Below are 25,813 nucleotides of genomic sequence, written 5' to 3'. Positions count from 1 at the left end.
CGTAGCTGTCGTCCTCCGTACGGATCCGTGTACAGGTGGTCGTACAGGTCGTAGCAGGTCGTACAGCTCGTGGGTATGCTGTGTGGGGTGCATAGAAAGAGGCCAAAGGTGAAGAGAGAGAGGAAGTTGGTTGGCCATGAATGGAAACATCCTTGCCAAAAATACTAACCTCTCATCTAGTCATACTACGTACAGTGTGTTAGTCATACTAGCTGGATCGAGTCACACTACATGCGGGAGTACTAGTCATACTAGCAAACGGCTGTAGTCATACTAGGGTGCCCTGGTGGAGTGAGTGTCCCCAGTCATACAGGTGGCACACCCCTGCCAAAAATACTAACCTCTCATCTAGGCATACTAGGTAGAGAGTGCGCTAGTCATATACTAGCAAACCCCCATGGGAGTACTGATCATATCAAAAGAGCTCCCAACTCTAGTCATACTAGAGTGCCATCTACCAGTCATACTAGCATCAATGCACATCCTGACTAGTCATACTACCTCTCTATGATGTGCTGCATACATAGCTTTTGGATACCAAAGATGTCATGCATCCCAATGAGCATGCTTAGAGAGCCAAATGGTGACATGATCTCTGGATGCTTACATTTGGGAGTTGAGGATTACCTGTGTGTGCAAGAATGAGATGGCTATGCACAAACCTTGACCTTCCTTTGTATAGGGAATTGATAGCAAGTCGCATTCAAGTCACCTACCGCTTTTATAACCCCAAAAAGTCATCAAAATCTACTTTGATCGTGTTCAAAATTGTGCGCAACTTGTGTCCCAACTATTGGTCCATGTCTTGGGCACCTCCAGACACCTAAAAGAGATGCCCAAAGTTATCCTTTTGGAGCTTTGGACCCTTTCCCATTCTTAAGAAGATCAATGAGGTTTCTATGAAGCTGAAGCTACCTCCTAGTTGGACAATGCATGATGTGTTCCATGTCAGTCAGTTGAAGCCCTATATAGGACCTCTCTCTCCATTGTCCACGGTGAACAGGAACCAAACATAGTGGACGAAGCTGAAGCTACGGTTCCAGAACAAATCCTCTTGCATCGCTTCAAGCATGGCTCTGGCCAAAGAGAAAGACAGTTCCTCACGAAGTTTTAGGACCGAGGGACACATGAAGCGGTGTGGCTTGACAAGAATTTTTTCAAAAATTATCCAGCATTATTGACGGACTATTTGGAGGCTCTGCAACAAAGGGGGATGTCACGTGCATTCTACACTTGGATGCCACGTGGACATATCTATACAGCAGGTGCAGTGTCTTAGAGTGGTTACTAGCTCTTTGTGAGCCCTTATCCACGACGAGTCAACCAGGAGCCCACTAGATAGTCATGGTCAGGTCTACAAGTCCTGTACATGGTCATGGTCAGGTGTGCAAGTCCCGCACATGAAGCACTGCCAGTCCGTACTGTGATTCACCCTCTGGAATGATGTAGAGGTGTACCAAGTATTGCCAGGGACACGAATGTCAAGTATTAGGAGTCTTGTTGCAAGCATACATTGTATGTGGGCATGTAGGCAAAGGAGCAGCCCTATGGGCCACCCCATAAGGTCTTAAGGGCCTTGCTACAAGGTGGGCAGCCCTTGTAGGCCACCATAGGGGCCAAGGAGGCCCCCATGCCCAAGCAACCAGCCCATAGGAGGGCTGGGCAGCAAGTCAGCAGCTCACAAGATTGGCCAGCATCTGGGCATTCAGCACCAGTCGGCCAGCCCCTGGGGCCACATGTGAAAAGGCACCCCATTTATTGATATTAAATCAGGTCATGGAGCAATAGAACTGGCCGACAGCCTCTGTTGCAAATCGACCAGCAGTAGGGTGTGATATATAAACAATACGCAACATAGGGTTTTATCATCTAATTATTCACAAAGTGCTGAAGTACTCCAAAGGCCAGGACAACCTAAAGCAAAGGTGAACTTGAAGGTCAAGAATAGGTCATCTTCAGGCTGCAGATTTCCAGGCAAGTAAGGTCTCCAAGAAGTCACTCGTTTTCATCATTCAATAAAGCAAATACACCAATCCTTGGTGGGGGCCCTTTTGAGGGTATTTGGGACCCAATCGGGTGTGGCATACACATACATGGGAAGCTTAACCAAAACATACCATGGCTACATGTAGTGTCCAACACCCATGTCCATGGATAATAGAGAACTTAGAATATGAATCCCGAGAAATGAGGGGGTCGTTACATCCCCCCCGGCTTCTAAACAATTGTCCTCAACTGAAAAGCTTCCAAATAGCTATTGAGGAGATCGGGATATTCTTTGAAATCTTGTTCTTGCATCCACCTTGAATCCATAGGTGAATAGTTCTTGAATTTAACTAAATACTTGTGTATGACCTTTCCTCCCTTAAGCGTCCGCTCTTGATGGAAGACAACTTGTTCTGGTTGAAGCACCTCCTCTAAATCATCCACTTCTGGTGGATCTTCTGTAACTGGTTGAGAAGGCGGAGTTCCAATATATAGTTTCAACAAGCTGATGTGGAAAGCATTATGTATCTTCCAATGAGTGGGCAAAGCCAACCTAAAAGCCACATCATTAATCTTTTGAATAACCTGAAATGGACCATAATACCTGTTGGCAAGTTTGAGAGCCTTGCCTTCTTGTCCTAGCCTCTTACGGAGAAGTGCCTTTTCAAACTTGAGAAGAACCCAATCCTTCTCTTTGATGTCCATATGGCACCGATGCTCATTGACAACCTTGTGCTTTTGGTTGAGAGCATTGTATGGCTGCCCAAACTTGTGCATAGGCCATATCTAGGTCTCAACATATTCATCAACGGAAAAAATCTCATCCTTAGTACTAAGGATGGGTGGAAGTATTACCTTACCATAAATAACCTCAAATGGAGCTTTGCCAGTTGAGGAATGCACAGTGTTGTTGTATGTAAACTCAACCAAGGGTAAATACTTCTCCCATGCTACCTTTATACTTCTCCCATGCTACCTTTTGATCAAAAACATAGCATTTGAGTAGATTGAGGACCACTGAATTAGCTATCTCACTTTGCCCATCGGTTTGGGAATGATAGGCAGAAGAGAAATTCAGCTTAGTACCCATGTTGTCAAATAGGTAAGCTCATAGTCCTTGGATCTCTCTCTCCCACAATGGACTTAGGCATTCCATGATGCTTCAAGACATGAAAAAGAAAAAGTCGCGCTATATGATTCGTCTTGATAGTCTTTCTTACGGGAATAAAATGAGCTTGCTTACTAAAGGGATCAATACTAGTCCAAATAGCATTATTACCATACGCAGATCGAGGAAGCTCTATGATGTAACTATTTGGTCCTCCATGCTCTTTTCACATGATAGAACTCATTCCGGACACATGGACAAGATGATGGACACATGAAAACAAGGTTTCTAAAGTTGGAATTGGAAAAAGCACTCGTCTGGGCCAAAAAGCAAGAAGCAAAAGTCAAACTTTGTTGACCAAAAAGTTGAGGGCACCGTTGGAAAGAACACATCGAACTGAGTCAAAAAGCTATTAGCCGCTTTTCCAAAAAGCAGCTCCAAGGCCACAAAGCAAGGCCCTCAAGTTGTAAAAGCATAAATCAAGAACTTTGACTATTATTAAAGCAAAAGCAAGGAGGCAAAGCAAAAGCTAGGGAATAAAGTAAAAGCGTGGTAAAAGCAAGCATCCCCTCAAGTATTTAAAGACCATGCACCCTCTTGGTGGATCATAGAAGAAATCTTGGAGGCTCATAGACGAAGTACGTGGAGAAACTCCCTTGGGAAAAGCAAGAACACCATCAATCTTCTTGTGTGCTGCTCCTACAACCATACACCGCAGCCACCTTGGAAGGCTATCATCGGCGCTCAGCCCAGCAACGCCCATCTCAGCCGGCACTCAGCCCAACGCCTCCTTCAGCCGGCGTTCCATCGCCATCCGGTGTACTCAGTCACTGTCGCCACCTTCATCGCCCAGTACGCGCCAGCACTCTTGTCTATTTGTGCCGCCACAGTTCTGTATGCTGCCAGCACTTCAGTCTACCTGCGCAGCCCTTGTGCCACTCGAAGCCGGCTCTGCTACTACATCCCGTTACCGCCTCCACCCTCTGGCTGCGCCACCCTTGCAGAACCTGTGAACTTCCGTGCACTGCCAGCCGACTGAGCGCTGCCTGCAGCACCTGTGCAGCCTTTACCTGTGTGCTACTGCCGCCGCCCAAGTACACCACCTGCTGTATTTTCCCATACACTTTTCTTGCACATCGCCGCCTCTGTACTGCTGCAGCGACGCCATCTGTACACTCTCTGCCCTGCTGCAGTTTCGCTTCTCGGTGTGCCACCTTCTATCTTAAAGCAGTACCGCCTCTTACTGCTGCATGTGAAGAACATTGTTTTACACTAGAAACACCACCCAAATCCCTACTAAGTTGTCACCTTCAAAACTCCGTTGAAGTGTTATCTTCTCCTCAGTGTGGGAGTATCTTGGGATTACCTTGTCCAGATTGGATTGAGAACAAAGAGCTTTTGTGGATACTTGGGAACATCAGTTGGACTCATTGGATTTTGGTACTAGCCTGGTGTAAGTCTCTTGTGGGTCATCCTCGTGGTGAGCTCGGCATCAGTTATCTTGTGCCTCGACCTCGACATCGACATCGGCCCAATCTCGACATCGACACCTTTGTTTGATATTGTATTCATTTGTTGTATTGGTCCTGGCTTGGAAAAGCCTGTGGATTGTTCCTGAAATAAATTTCTGAAGAGGGGGCAGGGCCTGTTCCCCACTCAGCGTGGTGTAACGTGTAAAACCCCTATTATTCCCATCTTTCTCTCCCCCTTCTCTCTCTATCTTTCTCTCTCGTACATGTGGTTGCATCTATCACTGCACGCTCTGTTGGACTTACAGTGGTATCAGAGCAAAATTTCTCTTGAAGAAATCTTTTCTGGGGTGACAGAACAATGTCAAGAGTTGAGGGAGACCAAGGGCCTCAAGAAGGAAACAACTTCGAAGACAACCCAAGACATCCAGAAGAGAACCAAGGTCGCCAATCCGTCTCTCATGAGACCGCAGTCATGACATTAGCCGAATATCGAGGCTTTCAAAAGTTCAAAAAGTATCTTCAAGAAGAGGAGTTCCTAGCTTGGAGAGCCAAGAAGGAACACGAGCTCAAATGTTCGAAGACTTTATCAAAGACCAGACCACCGAAGCCGAAGGTGTGGAAGCTGCTAAAGCATACTTACGAGGTAAAGGGGTTACCTTTAGAGAAGAACCCAAAGCCACCCAATCCATCACTCATGGAGGACTGAGAGAAGCTATCCCCAGACTCGCCTTATCAGATGCAGTGTCTTCTGGCCTAGCAAAAGAGAAGAAGGCAAAGGAGCCTTCAAGCGGCAAGGTGGACTTCAAGTCGGGAGAGAAAAGCGTAAAGTTTGATACCTTTTATGGAAAGCGGGACACTCAGAAAGCTCTATCCTTCATCAAACAGTTTGACGCCGCCTTTGGAGGAGGGGGCTTCTCCGAAAAGTCCAAACTCTGCATGGTCTGTATGCACTTGAAAGATGCCGCCTTGAATTGGTGGCTAAAAGTGGTCCAAGAAGGGACCGAACCTACTTCATGGGCTGATTTCAAAACCATGTTTAACAAGAAGTTCCTTCCCGCTACCTTTAAGGCAGATGTACAGAAGGAATGGGATGAGGAAAAGCAAAAAACAGGAGAAAGTGTAGCAACATATCTTAATAACTTTTCAGCCATCTCATTGAACTTTACCTCATATACTCCTATTCCACCATTGATGGAAATCGGAGAGTTTGTCAATGGATTGCAACCAAAGCTTTATCAAGCAGTCTATATGATGGGACCTAAAACCTTGGAAGAAGCCCAAGACAAAGCCTTGCAAGCCGAAGCTCTATATATGCCTTGGATGGTAGCCAAATCAAAGCATGAGAATCGAGACTCATCTCAAAGGAAGAAGTTCAGAGACCAATCTCCATCAACAACCGAGTCACAAGAAAAGAACAATAGGAGTGAGGACAAACCCCTACTCTTTCGAAGAAATTTGTCCCTCAAGCAACTCCAAGAATATACCAAAGAAGGGAAGTGTTTCCAGTGTGGAAAGAAGGGACACTTGGCTGCAAATTGTCCCAACCTGACAAATCAAGAAGCTAAAGAGACTAAAACATCATCAAATTGACATCCTGCCATGAAGTTTTTAGAGCAGTTTTGTATCATGAGGGCTATGTTATGGCTTATGACAGTTTTAGATGAGGATCTCTAGGATTATAATGCAACATATTTTTGTGACTTTTTCTTATCAAGAAAGATTTAAGAGGGAGGGATTGTATCTCTAAGCCCTCTTCATTGTATATATTGAACTGAAATTGATCATTATTCTGCTTATAATGGTTATTTAGACATGCTCTAGTTTGGGTGGCAACGATGCCGAAAAGCCCAAGGAGCAAGATTTGTATATGGACGGCAACGATGCCAGAACGAGATTTGTATATGGGAGGCAACGATGCCAAATGACCCATTCGACAGTGACGATGCTAGATGTATTGGACTTCGTAGTCGGGCAGTCATTGCGACCAGATGGCCCGGATGACTATTGGATTTCGCAGTCGGGCGATCATTGTGACCAGATGGCCTAGATGACAGTATTGGATTTCATAGTCGAGCAATCAATGTGACCAGATGGCCCAAATGACTATTGATGAACTCTCGGGCGGTCCCACTGACCAGATGGCCTTGAGGAAAAGTCTGAGCGGTCCTAGTGACCAAATGGCTCAGCACGGTTTCGATGAGGAGGATCATTACTTGTGCATTGCATACTGATGTATGTCTGAATTTCTTTGGCTTTGTGTGTTGTTTTTGATGTGCTATTTTTGATGCATGGACAATGCTTGGATTTATGGCATGTGATAGTCCACTGGGCTCCAGACTACCTGGCCAGTACCTGGAATACCCAGTAGACACGAATGATGCATACTTGTTTGTTGACTAGCTTGTGTCTAGTTTTTGCAGAAAGTGAGTATGCATTTATTTTCTAACCACATATATTAGGAAAGACCAGATGCACAAGAGCAGCAGATGGAGCTAGTACCACGATCATATCTATGCCATAGTTGAAAACAACTGTGATGTAAGAGGGAGAGAATGGAACTATTTGGTCCTCCCTGCTCTTTTCACATGATAGAACTCATGCCCGGACACATGGATAGTACGATGGACACATGGAAACAGGATTCCTAAAGCTGGAATTGGAAAAAGCACTTGTCTAGGTCAAAAAGCAAGAAAAAGAAAAAGTAAAACTTTGTTGACCAAAAAAGCTAAGGGCATTGTTAGAAAGAACACGTTGAATTGAGTCAAAAAGCTATAAGCCGCTTTTTTCAAAAAGCAGCTCTAGGGCCAAAAAGCAAGGCCCTAAAGTTGTAAAAGCATAAATCAAGAACTTTGACTATTATTAAAGCAAAAGCAAGGAGGCAAAGCAAAAGCTAGGGAATAAAGCAAAAGCGTGGTAAAAAGCAAGCATCCCCTCAAGTATTTAAAGTCCATGCACCCTCTTGGTGGATCATAGAAGAAATCTTGGAGGCTCATAGACGAAGTACGTGGAGAAACTCCCTTGGGAAAAGCAAGAACACCATCAATCTTCTTGTGTTCTGATCCTACAATGTCATGTGCACACTGTGTATCTACCGTGTGCTACACGCACACATGACTAGCTTCGAGGTTGGGGAAGCTTGGAGCTAGGCAGGCTGATTGACGAGCTGAGTTAGGGATAGACTAACGGGCGGGCACCCAAGTATGGACGAGCGGGCACCCAAGTGTGGACGCCCGATGACCGGCCAAGAGCTTATAAAAGGGTGGCCAAGGTTAGTCATTAGCCATATAGAGTCTCACATGTCTTTGTGAGAGCTGAAACTCGCGGCGGCGGGTGCCCGGGGGACTAGGGCCTTTGACACACTTGTTGATACCATCAATGCATATCAAAACACTTAAACATGGCCACAGCCTTAACACATATCCATCATCACTTTGCATAAAACATAAAAGCTGGACAAAACATCCACAAATGCTGAAAATGGATCTTACACATGTGACACCACATAGAGGCCGGAATGGGCCGACCCCCCCCTTGGAGTATTTTATTACCCAAGGAGAATAATATCATGTACAAGCTTTGAGGGCCTTACTCTCCCCACAGGAGATGCCGGATTATCCATATGCAAATGCCATAACACAGCCCAACACGAGGCTACCAAGCCGGAACATAGGCTGTGGAAATGCCGAGCCAACAACATAATCCATATACCTCCGTGTGGGTACTGATTCTTCCCCAAAAACCACGGGTCTTCATGCAATAGAGCTGGTACAGCAAGTACAACTCTCCATTCAACCGGGATAGCATGTACAATAGCTGGTACAGCCGGTACAGTGGTTGGTATAGTAGGTACAAGGTTGGTACAGCCGGTACGGTGGTTGGTACAGTAGGTACAACAAGTACAAATGCTGGTACAGCATGTACAGAAGCTGGTACAGCCGGTAGAGTGGGTGGTACAGCAAGTACAACAAGTACAAGGATTGGTACAACCAGTACAATGGATGGTACAGTAGGTACAAAGGCTGGTACAACAAGTACAATGGCTAAATGATTAAATACCCTTGCCTTCAGTATTTCTTCGCGATGGAAGCCTCCAAAACAGTCCCCAACAGCCGGTATTCTTCATAGGCAGCCTTCAAGGGAGAGAGAAAGAGAGTAGCCATCATTAGGCCAGCCTTCAACGGTGGTAGAGGCTAGTGTGCAGCAAGAGAGCCTCCATTAATGAAGAGAGAGGGCTCCCATTTATAGATTTGGGCCTCCCATGAGCTAAAATGGCAAGAGAAGGCTACGATGACAAGTGGAGAGCCACACAATAGCTGAAGTGACAAGTGTGAGGCCACTTGTCTCACTTTGATCCACTTTCTAACAAATGTCATGCCACTTGTCTCACTTTGGTCCACCTCCTTGCCACATGTCCCAATCTAAGAGATGGGTCCTTCCATAAACTTTCTCTCTAAAAATATCCCAACTGGTAGACATTCTATCATAGGCACTTTGCCAACTCTTGGTATCTGCTCAATTCCAGATGTAATGACGCGAACAGAATTTCCATCGGAGTCGGGCCAAAAATCGCAACTCTCCTAAATTTTAGGAGTGTGGTCCTTTGTATTCTAGGATAATCCCCCATTCCCAAAGCTTGTACTTTCCAAATATTTAGACATCCTGGAGTCCACCAGACTCCTTTCATACTGGGAAATGTCCAGGCTGGTGACATCCTTCCCAACTTCTTAAAAGTTGTCCGCAACTTTAAGCTTCAAGCCATATATTCAAGATATAATCATGTTCCATCGATTGGGCGAGACGAGACAGTCTCAAAAATCCAATATAACTGAAGAATCCATGTCCCAAAGAAATGGGTGAGACTAAATAAGTCTCCATAATACCAATATCAAAATCATGTCCCAAGATAAATGGGCGAGACAAAAAACAGTCCCATAAGTCCAGATATCATAATCATGTCCCAAGTAAATGGGCGAAACAAATCAGTCCCATAAGTCCAGATATCATAATCCATGTCCCAAGTAAATGGGCGAGACAAAACAATCCCATAAGTCCAAATATCATAATCCATGTCCCAAGTAAATGGGTGAGACAAAATAAGTCTCCTGCCAACAAGACATCGGTCCACATGACCCTTGGCATAGACATAAGTCCCGTCATGTCCACTTTACCACTTGCACTCCGTGTTGGTACTCTGACCACACACCTTGGATGAGAGGTGCGCTCAAGTAACAAGATAAAACAATCACTCGCAGGCATAGATAACCTGGTGTTCCATAAGCATTTCTGCTATACATAGTTTATAGGCATTTCGGCCACCAATAGTTTGTAGGCATTTCACCAACTCACACTACCCTCTCAAGTGCCCATGTTCCCTTCCATCTGCTCTCTATTGTTCCACCCACACATGGTACAAACAATCTTCAAGAGAGCATGTAGGACAAGAGAACACTACACAGGGTATGTTGTGCTTGTCACTACCCTTTGAAGTGCCCATGTTCCCTTCCATCTGCTCTCTATTGTTCCACCCTCACATGGTAGAAACAATCTTCAAGAGAGCACGTAGGACAAGAGAACACTACACAGGGTATGTGAATCATGAGTTTCATAAGTCCAATGCATCCCAAATAAAGGGAGCCAAAAAGAATAATCCATCGCAGTAAAAGGGAGCCATAAACATAATCCATAAACCTAAGGATGGATCCAAATCCCTAGAAAAGAAGTCCAGGAATCCATAGACCTGTATACCATAATCCTTGTATACCATAACTCTTATCACATACTCCGTGCTAACCACACACCTTGGAGTAGAGGTGGACTTTATCCATAAAAGCATCATATCCATGAGATATCCAAAGATTTCTTCTCTATAAACTCGGACAGATTCGTCCATAGAAATTGCTTGTGAAGCCCAATATCTATATAAATCTCGTCCAAGAAAGAAATCTCCATAGATATAATCCATCCCAATAAAGGGAGCCATAAACAATGTTTCCCTGAAACCATCTCAAGGCAAACAATAACACCTTTCTCCTTGCATAGCTATACAAGGGTTAGTGAACATCAAAAACACTTCATAGTAAATAGCAAAAGCACCAACTTTGCAAACTCAAAGTATACTTAGCTGTTCTTTGCCAGGTTGGTCATGAAGCCAAAAGAAATATCTCCTCACCATATCCTTAAGATATCCCGAGATATATCTCCATATAGCTTGCGTGTAAGCTTGATAATATAATCCACAATATCCATATGGAAAGAGTGCTAAACGTGTGCCCATAAAGCCAACTCCATACTTCCAAGATAAATTTTAGGTCCAAGATTCTTAAGGAGTGTCACGACACCCCTTCTGCTGGACACCCTGGGGTACACAAGACATTATCGTTTGTGAAACACACTTTTTATTGGCCAAAGATGAAAGGATATGAAGAAAATTATGTTCTCAAGTGTCAAGTTTGTCAAGCAAATAGAACTGAACACTTTAGACAGACTGGGTTGTTGCATCCTTTGCAAATCCTAGGTAATAAATGGGAAAGTATTTCCATGGATTTTATTACCGAATTGCCAAGAACACATCAAGGCCACGATTTTATTTGGGTTGTGGTAGATCGTTTGACAAAAATGGCTAGATTTTTACCGACCCGGAAGACCATTACAGCTACGCAATTAGCAAGGCAGTTTATCGAGCAATTGTTTAGGCTGTACGGGTTACCACAGGACATAGTCAGTGATAGGGACTCTAAGTTTACGAGTGATTTTTGGAAACTTGTTTTGAGAAGTTAGAAACAATTTTGAATTTGAGTTCCTCAGATCATCCTCAATCTGATGGCCATACTGAAAGAGTGAATCAGATTTTGGAGGATATGCTTCGAGCAGATGTATCCAAAAGGCAGAGTTCATGGGAGGATTATCTTCATATGTTAGAATTTGCATATAACAGTACTAAGCATACGAGTACAGGTTTTAGTCCTTTCATGCTGATGTATGGTTTTCAACCTAGATCACCTGTTACAGTGGGATTCTCTGGACTTCAGCATGATGGAGCACGTAATTTTTTGCAAGATATGCAAGAAATGTTACAAGTTACGAAGGAATCTATTAGAAGTGCTCAAGACCGAGACAGATTTTATTCTAATAGACATCGTTCACCCAGAGAGTTCTTTGAAGGCACGATGGTGTATTTGCGAGTTCCGAAAGATTCCGAGACTTTACGGATAGGTCGATCTCCGAAATTATCCCCTAGATACTGTGGACCATTTCGTATTACAGGACGGATTGGTTCAGTTGCATATGAATTGGATTTGCCTTCTCATGTGAAAGTTCATCCTGTATTTCATGTCAGTAGACTTAAGGAAGTATTGGATGAAACAGACCAGTTAGTTACTCCTCAAGAAATCATAGATGTCGAGAACAAGACATTTGTTCCACACGAACCTGAAAAGATTCTTGGATTTCGTGAAAGAAGATTGCGTAACACACTTATCACGGAATACAAGATCAAGTGGAAGGATTGTGTTGAGGAGGACGCTACATGGGAGACATTGACTACTCTTCAGAGAGATTACCCTGGCTTTTTAGTGAGCTCAGGAGTGAGCTCTTAGAGGAAGGGGAGTATGTCATGTGCACAGTGTGTATCTACCGTGTGCAACACGCACACAAGACTAGCTTCGAGGTTGGGGAAGCTTGGAGCTAGGCAGGCTGATTGATAAGCTGAGTTAGGGATAGACTAACGGGTGGGAACCCAAGTATGGACGAGCGGGCACCCAAGTGTGGACGCTCGATGACCGGCCAAGAGCCTATAAAAGGGTGGCCAAGGTTAGTCATTAGTCATATAGAGTCTCGCGTGTCTTTGTGAGAGCTCTATGGTCAGGAGCCTGGATCTAGTGCAGACAGATACTCCGATAGCCTTAGAGGAGCAGCTTCGACAGCCATTAGTCTGGAACCCCCTGTTCCATTTACCCACTGGCCAAATGTTGGAAGCCCAACATCATGTATCATGGGGCGCGTTGAGGATAGGACATGCCAGGTCCCTTGGAGATTGGATCGCACACACAGGCGGTTACCCTCGGAGGTGCAGGAGAGAGGCCTGACAAAGGGATCCAGGGTAGAGACAGGCTCGACATCGACATCGACTCGGCTATTCCTCAGCAGTGGCTGACTCCTATCCCAGACCCGACTCCCCCAGTGTGGCTAGGTGTGTTTACCAGACATGATATTCTTGTGGCAGTCCATGGAGCAGATGAGGGCAGTGGTTTGCTCACTTTTTCTATTGGATCCCATGGCAAATTAGAGAGATCCGAGCTCCCCTCATAGGATTTTAGTGGCTGCACCTTATAGAGAGTGAAGGTGATTGGATTTCAAGCACGGTAGCGGCACATAGACCCACCACCGGCCAGGGAGAGATATTGGCAACTATGGATATGGGAGTGCCAACCTCTCAACCTATAGTGGGACCCGGGTGAGTGGACTTGGCATGACCCCGCTGTGAGATGCCACCTTCTTTGCATACAACGCAGCTAGGCCGCAGGATCCAAATGCCAGAGATTCATGGCACCCCGGCAGCAGCAGCACATTGGCAGTCACACGGCCTCTCACAATGTTTCCTCTCAGATTTTTGGAAGAGGCTTTAGAACAGTTTTCGGCCTAGAAAGATCACCCTCTTTCTTTGGATGATGGCACACAAGCTTGGCGGTCGGCACTTGGTTGGCAGTTGGAGGTCGGCCAGTAGCTTGCCCGAACTGCAGCCACCCTCAGGAGTCTCAGCGACATTGTCTTTGGGATTGCCCGAAGGCTCAACAGGTTTGGCGGCGGATTCTCCGCATCTTCACTATGAAGAGGACCTCGACCTGGATCATTACATGGGGCACTGTCGCTTAGACCACAGAGGCTAAGGTGGTCAAGGCTTACGAGGAGGATGGTGGGGGAGGGCTAGCCCTTCAGATCTCTCACCATCGCATTTCGGCAATACCAGTCACAACCCCACCAAGCTCATGCCAGAGATGGGAGATTTGCAGTAGCATTGCAGCCTGGCACATATGGCGAGTCAAATGCATCAAAGCCATTGAGGGTACCCACACTCCGCTAGCTAAGTCTATCAAGAGCATTTGGCCAGATATCATACATACCCTCTGCGGTCAGTGGGGGAAGTTGCGTGGTGGATTTGACCGCATGCGGAAACGGCAGGAAGCTTTCTTGAGACTCTGCCGGCTTGGCCCTTTACTCACTGATAGAGGTGGTGACCCCACTTGGCATAACAAACCACTTGTGTGGTTGTTCCCCCCCTCCCCCTATATGAGATAGCCTTCTCCTCATAGAGCAGCCAGCCGGAGGAGAAGCGTCTCTTTCCCCTCTTTTGATGACTTGATCCCCGCCCTATACATGAGGCGAGTTTGTATCTAGCCCTTCGTGGCTGTTTTTAGCCCTTCCCAACTGTCTTTTCACTGTTCAGTAACTAATAGAAGGATCTTTTTCCGGAAAAAAAAAAGGGAGTACAAGGATGTGCTCCAAATGCCGTAGTGCTTGCCGCCAAAGAGGGAAGGTGGATTATGGAATAAAGCTTGAGCCACATACTAACCTCGTCTCAATAAAAACCACCTTATAAGTTATTTAAGGTAGAAAAGGATAAGGTGGTGAAGTAAGTACAAGAGCTTGTGGATATGGGATGGGTTACTCCTAGCCAATCACCCGTACTCTTGGTCAAGAAGAAAGACGGCACTTTTCGCATGTGTGTGGACTAAAGGGATTTAAACAAGTCAATAATTAAGAATAGATTCCCTATTCCACGAATTGATGACTTACTTGATGAGTTTAAGGGTGCATGTTACTTCTCAAAGATTGACTTGAGATCGGGATATCACCAACTAAGGATTAAAGAGGGTGATGAGTATAAAACAACTTTCCGAACCAACAAAGGACTTTGTCACTACTTGGTTACACTTATTAATAAACACTTATTATTATAAGTGAAAATACTCCCAATGGGCACACTTCCTGGCCCATTTTCTGATCCCTGCAAAATGCCAACCATCAGTCAACATACAACTACAAGCACACGGTCTTGCATGTAGTAGTTCTGGGCATCCTAGCAATGCAAGATTAACACACAGCAGCACATCCAACACAAGAAAATAGGTCACAAAACTAGCAGTTTGTCACTTGGAGATTTATCATTCACAATGCAAGTACAAAAACCTGGAGTCCTGGATGTTACATGATGAGGGTTGATCGTAGTAATCACAACCTTAATTAACTTTATTACTATAGAGATGAATTTAGATGAATGCAGAGCAACTATAATAATGATGCAAATGATTACAACTGAGATGAGCTGTGAATAGATCTATGATGTTGATGCTCATGTTGACTTCATGCTGATGTTGAACATTTGACTTGATCAACTTCTGATGAATGAACTTGATGATTTGCTGAATTATGATTGAATGCTTATATATGCTAAGGTGTGCTGGTCCGCTTGTTCCAGTAGTAGATGTCGGCCTGCTGCTGCTGGACAAACAAATAGGCATTAAATCCTATAAAATGTTGCACCTCCTGCAATGCTTGCCATTAAATGATGCGCCTGCTGCCAATGCTTGCCCCACCTGCTGCTGACTTAATCAGGGATTAATGATGTTCATGCTGAAGATTAAGTCATGGCAAGGTGTGCACATGACATTCCCTTCTGCTAAACTTGATGACATGGTGGACACTCTATCATCCTTCCTCCCTGGACTCTACTGGCTCTCACTTACTAGTACTGACGTTGACTTCTACTTTACTGACTTTGACTTAACTGATCTTTTTGTCTCAACACCTTCGTTCCTCATCTCCACTTCCAAGTCTTGCTGAAGAACTAAGCATCTATTCAACTAATGTCCCCGTGCCTGCTTCCCTTACCCTTAACACAACGTCGCATCACCTGCTGGAACTAGTCATGCCTATTGTTAGGCCTTTGGACTGATCTGAGAGCTTAATGATGTGCTGGTTATGTTGGGGTAAAGGCATTATGCCCACCCTTATAGTGTGTACTAGCCCATAAGTTTTATAGTACATAGTACACTTAGTACTTTTAATGTACTAAGTGCACTATGTGTACTAGAGCAAATATACATGTGTGATAGGGGAGTCACACACTCATACTGTGAGTTGACTTATCCCCACATGTCTCTCTCTCTCTCTCTTCCCTTCTTCTCTGTGTGTGTCTCCCACATGAAACCCTAACTCTCTCCCTTCAACTGGTATCAGAGCCTGCAGGTGAGGATTGGGGTGTTGCTTCTGCTGAAGCTTCAAGGCACGATTGGAGCTGTTGATCCCTGTCGGCGAGATTTGAAGCTTCTCCTCCTTTTGGCCCACATTCTCCATCGCTTCCAGCCGACCAGGCCGTCAAGACTACAGGAGCTGCTACATTGGGTGAGCAAACCTGCTGACCTGTAAGCCGTGCCCACAACAGGCAACCTTCTCGCAGTGAGATGAGCACCGAGCACTGCAAGCGTTCCGACAGGCACATAGAAGGCCAGACGATGCTGTCCCAACGCAATGACCATGTCTCTGAAGACGCAAAGTGCGAAGTGAAACTCATCGAGGGTTAAGGTCTGCTTGCCTGCGCCGGCGAGGCCTTCTAGACGGACGGTTCGATCTACATCGAATTGAGAAGGAGGCGAGGGCAGCCATTTCTCCTTCAGCAGAGCGGCGGGGTCATCATCATCATTGTCTCGCTGGAGCTGCTGTTGTTTTGAGGGGATGCGATGGTAGATGCGGCAGCTTGCGGCAGCTGGCGTCGAGTAGCTGGTAAAGGAAAACATCCGAGGCCGCGTGCTGCGAAATGGCCAGGCACTCTTGGAAGTTGGTGTCCACTGCTGCTTGGAACACCACGGACTCTCTTAGCTTTGCTTCCACCTTCTTCGATGCAGACCCGCCCATTACAACCGCCCATGTGAAGCACTGATTGATCATCGCTTCAGAGATATTTGCTTCAATTTTTTGGGATTTGCATGTCCATTTTCATCAATTGAGCAGGTACAGGTCCTAATGGCTCAGATTTTGAGCAAAATTGGCAACATTGGGTGACATTGGTCACATCCCGGGTCAATTTGCAGGAAATTGGGTGTCAACATTTGGGGCTTTTGATGTAATTGTGCCATTGGGCATTCATACATGCTGTATGATGTGAGCAATCTCACATTCGGGGCAAAATTGCAGGAAATTGGAGTGCAAATCAAAAGGCTTTTGTGCCAATTGGGTTGATTTGCATGCAGGCACTGGCATTTGATGCTTTGGGCAATGTGTTGATGCCTGTCAAGCACTCAATGTGCCAGTAAATCAAGGGGCTTTTATGTATTGGATGTATATGTGGCCAGGGGGAAGCATTGTGAAGACTCTGGATGCCTTCATATGCATTAATGTACCATTCATGATCAAAAATTGATCTTGAATCAAGGGGCTTTTCAAGATTTTGTGCTTGTTGAGCTTGGCAAAGCAGCAGGGAAGACTTTTATGCCTTGAACCCTCAGAAATCCACTTGCAGTCAAGGGGCTTTTGCACAATTTCTGTCCGGGACTGTTGTATGCAGTGGTGAGGACTGTCAAGGTCTGATTTTCACTCATTTGGACAGCCAGGAGAGCATTTATTGCTACTGTACTTGCTGGTACAGATTTGGTACAACTTTGTACAAGTTTTGGCATGGCTGTACATTGATTTGAGTGAGGAAAAGGCTCATTTTCAGCTGCTGTACTTGCCGGTACAGATTTGGTACATCATTGGTGAGCACTTAGTACTGTTGTACAGTATTTTGGAAGGGGAACAGAGCACATCTAAGGTGCTGTCATAAATCTGCAGCAACCAGATTTTGGTGATTTTATCACATTCAGTGGGAGGAGAGTTGCTTTCGTGCTTCCGCAGTGGGAGATAAAACTTTGGGAGAACAACTGTGAGCACTTTGTGTGCTTTTGGTGCAGTGTTTGCACATCTTGCAGGGAGTCAGGCATTGACTGTGTCAAAGGTTGCATATTGCTATGGCAACCACAGGTGAGAGCTCTTCATTGCTTCACATCAAAAAGCTTGAAGGCTCACATAATTATGACATTTGGCAAACCCAGTGCTATAATGTGTTGCTCCAGAAGAAGCAACACAAGCCCATCAAAGAAAGGGGTGTAATGCCCGCTTCTCTTACTACTGAAGAATGGGAAGATATGGATGAGCTAGCAAGATCCACTATCATGTTGTCTGTGTCAGACACTTTACTTTTCAGCATACGTGAAGAGAAGACAGCTTGGGGAATATGGCAAAGATTGCAAGACTTGTATGCCCAGCAAAGTGCCTCAAGCAAAGTGTGGTCTTCAAATGAAGGAAGGGGCATCTATGACAGCCCATCTAAATGAGTTTAATGGTATTGTCAGCCAGGTCATCAATCAAAAGTTGGCAATGGACGATGAGTTCAAAGCCACCTTTCTCTTATACACTTTGCCAGAGAGTTGGGACACATTCAGGACAGCCACTAGCAATTCAAATGCTATGCTGTCATATGCAGATGTGGAGGGTGCTCTCCTTCAAGAGGAGATGAACAGGAAGAACAACTCTGTTGGAAAGTCCAATGCAATGAATGCACGTGGGAGATCCCAGCAAAGGGGTAAAAGCCAAGAACGGGGAAGGAGCAAGTCCCGCTCCAAAAAGGACTTGGAATGTCATTATAGTGGCAAGAAGGGACATTTCAAAAAGCAATGCTACAAATGGAAGAATGATCAAAAGGAAAAGGGCAAAGGAAAAGACAAAGACAAAGATGAAGCCAAAGATGCAAAGCCAAAGGGCAAAAGTGGAGTCAAGATTGAAGAAGTCAATGTGTCACATGCAGGTGACAGTGAGGATGAAGTCCTATTCACATCTTCACTTGATGCCCATTCACTCCTTGCAGGAGATGGTCATGGTATGCACTCGTGGATCATTGATTCAGGTGCCTCCTTTCATGTCACAGGTTACAGAGACTTGTTTGTCAGGTATACTGCTGGCAATGAAGGAGTAGTTTATTTGGGTGACAACCATGCATGCCAGATTCTTGGCAGAGGTGATGTGAGGCTTGTGTTTCAGATGGCTCACAGCTTATGCTCCATGATGTCAGGCATGTGCCTGAGATCAAGAAGAACCTGCTTTCTACTGGACAGCTTGATGATGCTGATTATTTTACCACATTTGGTCGTGGAAAGTGGAAGATTAGTAAGGGCTCACTGGTTGTTGCCAGAGGCTCTAAGGTGGACACTCTTTACTTCATGCATGCTGGTGTTTGTCACCATGTTAATGTAAATGCAACCGAGCTGCCGGAAATCTCTATGTGGCATAGCCGGTTGGGACACATGAGTGTCAAAGGAATGGAGCAATTGTCTCGTTTTGGTTACTTGCCTTCTCTAAAGTTCTCAAGTTTTCAGTTTTGTGAGCATTGTATATATGGCAGGCAACTCCAGTGCCCTCACAAGAAAGCTCTTGGACAGAAAGATGCTCAGTTAGAGCTTGTGCATACAGATGTATGTGAGATGCCTCAGCTTTCTTTGGGAGGGGCAAAATATTTTGTGTCTTTTATTGATGATGCCACACGCAAGGTGTGGGTTTATCCTCTTCATTTGAAGAGTGATAAGTGTTTGAGAAGTTTGTTGCTCATGTTGAGAATCAAACTGGCAAAACACTGAAGGCTTTGCATTCCGACAATGGTGAAGAGTATATGTCCAAACAGTTTCAGGACTTTTGTGATGCTAAAGGCATCAAGAGGGAGCTCTCTACTCCTTATGATCCTCCACAAAACGGGACAGCAGAGAGGATGAACAGAACCATTCAGGAGAAGGTCCGTTCTATGTTGTCACATGCTGCGTTACCTCATGGTTTTTGGGCTGAAGCTGTTATGACAGCCGTTCATCTTATAAAAAACAGGTCACCTAACACGAGGCTTGGTGGGAAAGTGCCAGAGGAAGTATGGACAGGGAAGCCTCCGTCCTACAAGCACTTGAGAGTGTTTGGTTGTGTTGCGTACGTGCACATACGCAGGGAAATACGCACCAAACTTGATCCTAAGTCTCACAAATGCATATTCCTAGGATATGGTGACAGAGGTGAAATGGGGTATAGACTTTGGGATCCAGTGAATAGAAAGATTATACGCAGCAATGATGTCATTTTTGATGAAACATGCATGTATAAGGAGCCTGCAAGGCAACAGGAGCCTAGCAGAGTCATCTTTGATGATGATGGACATCATGGACAACAACCAAGGGCTGTAAATCAGCCATTACAGCAACAAAACCAGCCCTTACATGGTGCTGAAAATGGTCCAAATGGACAGCCAGAGATGGCAGAAGATATCCCTATGGATATCCCACAGTTAGAGAAGAACCGGGCATGATCTTTCAACCTTATGGCATGGAACAGGAGCCACCAATAGGTGATATGCAGGCTGGACAGCAACCTGCAAATGATGGTCATTGGGTACGGAGGTCCACAAGACCCTCCAGACCCCTGACAGGTTTGTTCCAGGGGTTGACTACTTGATGCTCATTGACTGTGGGGAGCCCTCTTGTTATAAGGAGGCTTTACAGAGGGCAGACAAGGCTCTTTGGGACCGTGCTATGAAGTCAAAGATGGATTCTCTGCACAAAAATGGAACATGGAAGTTGGTGCATTTGCCTACAGGCAAGAAGGTTTTGCCATGCAAGTGGGTTTACAGGCTCAAAGTTGCACGTGATGCAAAGCCAAGATACAAAGCCAGGTTAGTGGCTAAGGGCTTCAAGCAGGAATATGGTGTGGACTTTGATGAGATCTTCTCTCCAGTGGTCAAAATGACCACACTTAGAGCTATATTAGCTTTGGTTGCTCATGATGATCTGGATTTGATTCAGATGGATGTGAAGACTGCTTTTCTTCACGGTGATCTCCATGAGGAGATATATATGCAACAGCCAGAGGGTTATGCAGTGAATGGAAAGGAGAAGCTTGTATGCAAGCTGAAAAAGAGTCTTTATGGGCTCAAACAGGCACCAAGGGAATGGTATCATAAATTTGATACATTCATGAAATCCCAGGATTTCAGGAGGAGTGACATAGATCACTGCTTATACACCAAGAAAGCTTTGGATGGCAGTCTATTGATCCTCATCTTGTATGTTGATGATATGTTGATTGCCGGGAAATCTCGTAAAGAGATGGATGCCTTGAAGAAGAGGCTGCATCAGACCTTTGATATGAAGGATTTGGGTGATGCAAATCACATTTTGGGTATGCGGATACTTCGGGACAGAAATCAGCATGTGTTGTATTTGTCTCAGAAGGAATACATTGGCAAAGTATTGCAGAGGTTCAATATGGAAGGGGGAAAGAAGACTAGTACTCCTTTGCCTCCATATGTGAAACTCAGTGCTATGGACAGCCCACAGTCGGATAGTGCAAAGACGAAGCATGTGGATGTGAAGTATCACTTCATCAGAGAGGTGATAGAGAACAAGCTGGGTCAGCTTGTCAAGATTCATACGGATGACAACCCGGCTGATTTGTTGACAAAGAGTTTGCCTCCAGAGCGGTTTGCTCATTGCAGACACTTGATGGGCATTGGATGAGGCCAGTTTCAGCCTTGATATGGCCTTGTATATTATCATGTACATGCTGATTTTTCTTTTCCTTCATTTAAGGACACTTTGCCTTTAAGTGGGAGGTTGTTGGGGTAAAGGCATTATGCCCACCCTTATAGTGTGTACTAGCCCATAAGTTTTATAGTACATAGTACACTTAGTACTTTTAATGTACTAAGTGCACTATGTGTACTAGAGCAAATATACATGTGTGATAGGGGAGTCACACACTCATACTGTGAGTTGACTTATCCCCACATGTCTCTCTCTCTCTCTCTTCCCTTCTTCTCTGTGTGTGTCTCCCACATGAAACCCTAACTCTCTCCCTTCAGGTTATACATACATACCCTTAGATACTTCCTTTAGCTTCGCTTGTTTTGCAGACCACTCCATCTGCTACCCATAGTGTATCCTTACTGCTGTGGAACTGTGCACCTTGGGACAATGTTTAGTGGGCTGAGCCTAAACGCTATGATACCAATGTTGCATGCGTGGAAGCCTTGCTGTACTAATCCACATCCCTAAGCCTGATTAAGAACAAGGTGTTGATTACAGAGGAGAGAGAAGAAGAGAGATTGGGTGTCAGGGTTTTCTTTTATTCATATGGTACAAAAAGATTGCATGAATGCTTGTACATGGGTTAGGCCTTTGGTCAGCCCCATAGGGGTGACCCTGGCCCATCTACATCACTTATACTGAAGCTAATGATGAATGAATGACTGAAAATGACATGATGGAATGACTTAGGCTTCTTATGCCTATATATTTATTTGGGATGCAGTTGGCCAGCACTGTCAGCCTGTTATATGGACAAAAACCCCTGAATATTCACTGATAAATGCTGCTGGTCCTGTCCACACCTGCTGCCTGTTGCCTAGCTTCTAGCCGGTTGCTGTACACAGTCTGCTGCCAGCCGACAGAGTGCTGGTTGCCAGCCGACAGAGTGCTGGTACATTCCCATGATGCTGCTAATGTTAACGTCGATGATGATGATGCTGAAGAAGATGCTGATCTGATGCTACTACCTTGATCAACTTCTCATGAATGAACTTGATGATTTCTTGCTGAATTATGACTGAATGCTTATATATGCTGTGGTGTCCTGGTCCTCCTGTTCCAGTAGCTGTCAGCCTGCTGGACAAACAAATCGGCATTGAATGCTATAAAATGTTGTGCCTACTGCAATGCTTGCCATTAAATGATGCACCTGATGCCAATGCTTGCCCCGCCTGCTGCCAATACTCCGATGCCTGATGCTGACTTAATCATTCACGAAGATGTGCCTCTTAAATAGGCTGAATACAAGGCATGGAGTGAGTCATGGATGATGTCAAGGTACTCCTTAATCATCTCCTACATTCTCTAGATGCTCTTCCTAGAATCTCTGACCAAAGTCAACATTGGTGGTATTAGTCATGAACTCTATGATCAAGCGGGGATGCACATGCGATCATTGCTTTCACATAGGAATGTGGGTGATGCCATTATTTTTAATTCCATATGTGAAGTATGTAGATCAGGTCAATATTTGTGTATGGGATTTGCCTTTTATTTATATGCGTTGACCATGGTTGTTTCAATGCACCGGTTTCGTACGGTCCACAGAGCTTGACCGTTTTTGCCCGTTGCCGCCTGTGAGCAGTTTTGCAACTAGCCATTTTCGACTATTTTTTGACCATTTTCAGCCATTTGGCCTTGCTTTAATATTATGCCATATCACATATGCTATAGCCTAAAGCCTCTACTTATTTAAGGCTCAAGCCTTCAACTCCTTCTCCACGCCTTCAAGCTCAAGCTCTCAAGCCTTGGCCCTTCAAGCTGTCAAGCCATCAAGCTCTAAGGCTTAAGCTCTCAAGCCTTTGAGCTCTAGAGTCTAACTCTGAGCCTTAAGCTACGGGCTCGACATCAGCACCATATCCAGGAGCGGCTAGCTCACTTACACTCACACCCGGAGATCATGCTCCAAGGTATTTTTGCCTCGCCATCACCTATGTATCACATATTACACCCCCATTATGGTACTGGTTGGAGCTAGACAGATCTGCATTGCATTCTTGTATACCCTGCGCATATAGGTTGCATACTGAGCCTCTAGCAGTAGTGCTCCATCCATCACACCCCCCCACTAGCTCAGTACTTTCATAGTTTATTTCATGTTCATTTTGTCCTTTTTTTTTCTGGACATCCAGAAGACATTGACAGTTGTACATTGATTTGTCTCATAGGTTGAGTTCGGCCTCTAGTAGACGTTAATACAGCTTTCTTTCTTTCTTTCTTTCTTTCTCTCTCATAGGTCATTTTGGCCTTTTGAAGACGTTAATATATCATTTCATTTCTCTCTCTCTCTCTCTCTCTCTCTCTCTCTCTCTCTCTCTCTCTCTCTCATCACACCGATTGGAGATTGAGACTGGCAGAGCAGCACGGATCCCCCGAGAGGAGAGGGTATGCAGATTGTGCAGAGAGGAGGTGGAGAGTGAGGAGCATTATGTATGCAAATGCAGAGCATATACAGCCATCAGAGAGAGATATCCCATTTTATTCAGAGAGCCACATTCCCTACGCCAGAAGACAGCAGACCAGCGCATACTGGGGAGATACATTCTAGACATACAGCGCCACAGAGAGACATTATTACAGGCTCAGACAGCTCCAGAGGGGGGGCGACAGACACAGATTACTACATTTTTTCAGAGATCCATACCCCTCCCAGCCCCTACACGGCAGGGAATTACTCTCCAGAGAGCAGAGACACTTAGAGCCCGCAGGAGACAGAGGACACCTGGCTTTCGGACACCACGCCTATACCAGAGAGAGATGACAGAGATCAGAGCTCAGTTTCACAGAGAGGGTGCAGAGCGACTGGCTCGCTTCAGAGCACACCCAGGCATGTTCTTCAGGGAGCTGTGGACACCCCGTTCATCACTGATGTATACCATTTTATACCCCCAATATGGTACAGGATGGAGCTAGCTAGGTTGCATATCATGATTGTATACTCCATGCATATAGCTTTGCATTCTCCTAGTAATAGAGCTCCATCCCCTGCACACCCAGACTCAGCTTTTTTATTCAGTACTTTTTCATTTTGTTGGGATGACAGAGGATACCCCATACAGGTACTCCGATTTGTCTCATAGGCCGAGTTCGGTCTTTTGGAAGACGTTAATAAAATCTTTCTTTCTTTCTTTCTTTCTTTCTCTCTCTCTCTCAGTGCGTACCCGAACACAGGAGGGGGTTACACTTCAGCGCGCTCCGAGCCAGACGGAGACCGAGAGCACCAGGCTACCAGACTCCCAGACTACATCAGAGGGAGATCACAGAGATACGGGCTCAACATCAGCACTATATCCAGGAGCGACTAGATCACTTACACTCACACCCGAAGATCATGCTCCGAGGGATTTTTGCCTCGCCATCGCCTATGTATCACATATTACACTCCCATTATGGTACTGGCTGGAGCTAGACAGATCTACATTGATACCCTACGCATATAGGCTACGCATATAGGTTGCATACTGAGCCTCTAGCGCAGTAGTGCTCCATCCATCACCCCCCCCCCCACTAGCTCAGTACTTTCATAGTTTATTTCATGTTCATTTTGTCCTTTTTTCTTTTCTGGACATCCAGAGGACATTGACAGTTGTACATTGATTTGTCTCATAGGTCGAGTTCGGCCTCTAGTAGACGTAAATACAGCTTTCTTTCTCTCTCTTTCCCCCCCTCTCTATCCTCTATTCCTCTATCTTCAAGGCTCCAGAATCCATTTGGCATTGCCCAAGCATAAGTTCCACCCTCCTTCCCCTCTTTATACTCCTCTCTCTCAAGCCGCTCCTCTCTTCACACAAATGCTCACACCGTCTTCTGTATCCTGAGTTTCGTGAGTTTAGCAATCCACTTTAATACTTCAAACTTTAAAGAGATGAGAGAGAGAGATATGAGAACTGTACACCAGATTGGGTCCTGAATTACCCACTGAAGGGCCCCCTATCCCGATAACGAGATAGTATTTGCTTTATTTCTTTAGAGAGAATGACTGTGGACTGTAGATAAGCCAAACGCAAGATCTCGGAGGATCGGAGAGTGGCTGATCTGTACACTGCTGTAGAAACACCTCGATGACCTGATCTTGAGCCTATGCACTCTTCCCAAGGGCATGAGGAAGGGCTGCACACCTGAGGCTCAGAGAAGAAGAAGGTGGACTGTTCTACACTATGTTAGAATGCTGAAAACACTTATGAATGCTGTGTTACCTTCACCAGATGACTGCTGCATGTATGGATGATGCACAGAAGGCTGGACACTGATGCAAACTGCAGATTCAGGGCTGGAAACTGCTGTAAACTGTTGCTTCAGGGCTGGAAATTGCTGTGGACAGAAACGCAGGCCTGTAGGGGTGCTGATGGACTGAAACGCAGCAGTTTTGGGGCTGCTGGACAGAAACTGCAGGGTACTGAGGCTGCTGGACAGAAACGCAGAGGTCCTCTGCTATTGCTGGACAGAAAAACGCAGGGTACTGCAGGCTGATTTCTGGCGTTGAACTGATGCTTGACAGTATGCTGAATTAGAGACTGTAGAGGACTGAATCAGGGCTGCTTTGATGCTGAAAACAGGCTGATTGGAGGCTGATAGCAGGCCTAGGGCTGTATGAAGCAAGG

The 25,813-nt window shown here is 45.3% G+C and overlaps 2 protein-coding genes across 2 annotated transcripts in view; both read right to left on the bottom strand.

Annotated features, from left to right (window-relative positions):
• LOC147628679 (transcription factor GTE5, chloroplastic-like) overlaps positions 1-25,813 on the bottom strand; it is a 44,129-nt gene that overhangs the window by 5,678 nt on the left and 12,638 nt on the right. The gene's annotated exons all lie outside the window — the stretch shown is intronic.
• Positions 14,487-16,358, bottom strand: LOC147628680 (uncharacterized). Its single transcript, XM_086814070.1, has one exon. The coding sequence runs from the start codon at positions 16,356-16,358 to the stop codon at positions 15,843-15,845; it is 516 nt and encodes a 171-aa protein (XP_086670196.1). The 3' UTR covers positions 14,487-15,842.

The sequence above is a fragment of the Cibotium barometz genome, chromosome 19 (genome assembly GCF_041138505.1).
Source record: "Cibotium barometz isolate CiBa-2024 chromosome 19, ASM4113850v1, whole genome shotgun sequence".
In the NCBI taxonomy this organism is placed as follows: Eukaryota; Viridiplantae; Streptophyta; class Polypodiopsida; order Cyatheales; family Cibotiaceae; genus Cibotium; species Cibotium barometz.
The sequence above is the reverse complement of the archived record's forward strand: the minus strand, read 5'-3'. Positions and strand labels throughout refer to the sequence as shown.

Bases quoted from the DNA above. Each gene is read 5' to 3' on its own strand.
- LOC147628680 (XM_086814070.1), bottom strand. From the start codon at position 16,358: ATGTTTTCCTTTACCAGCTACTCGACGCCAGCTGCCGCAAGCTGCCGC.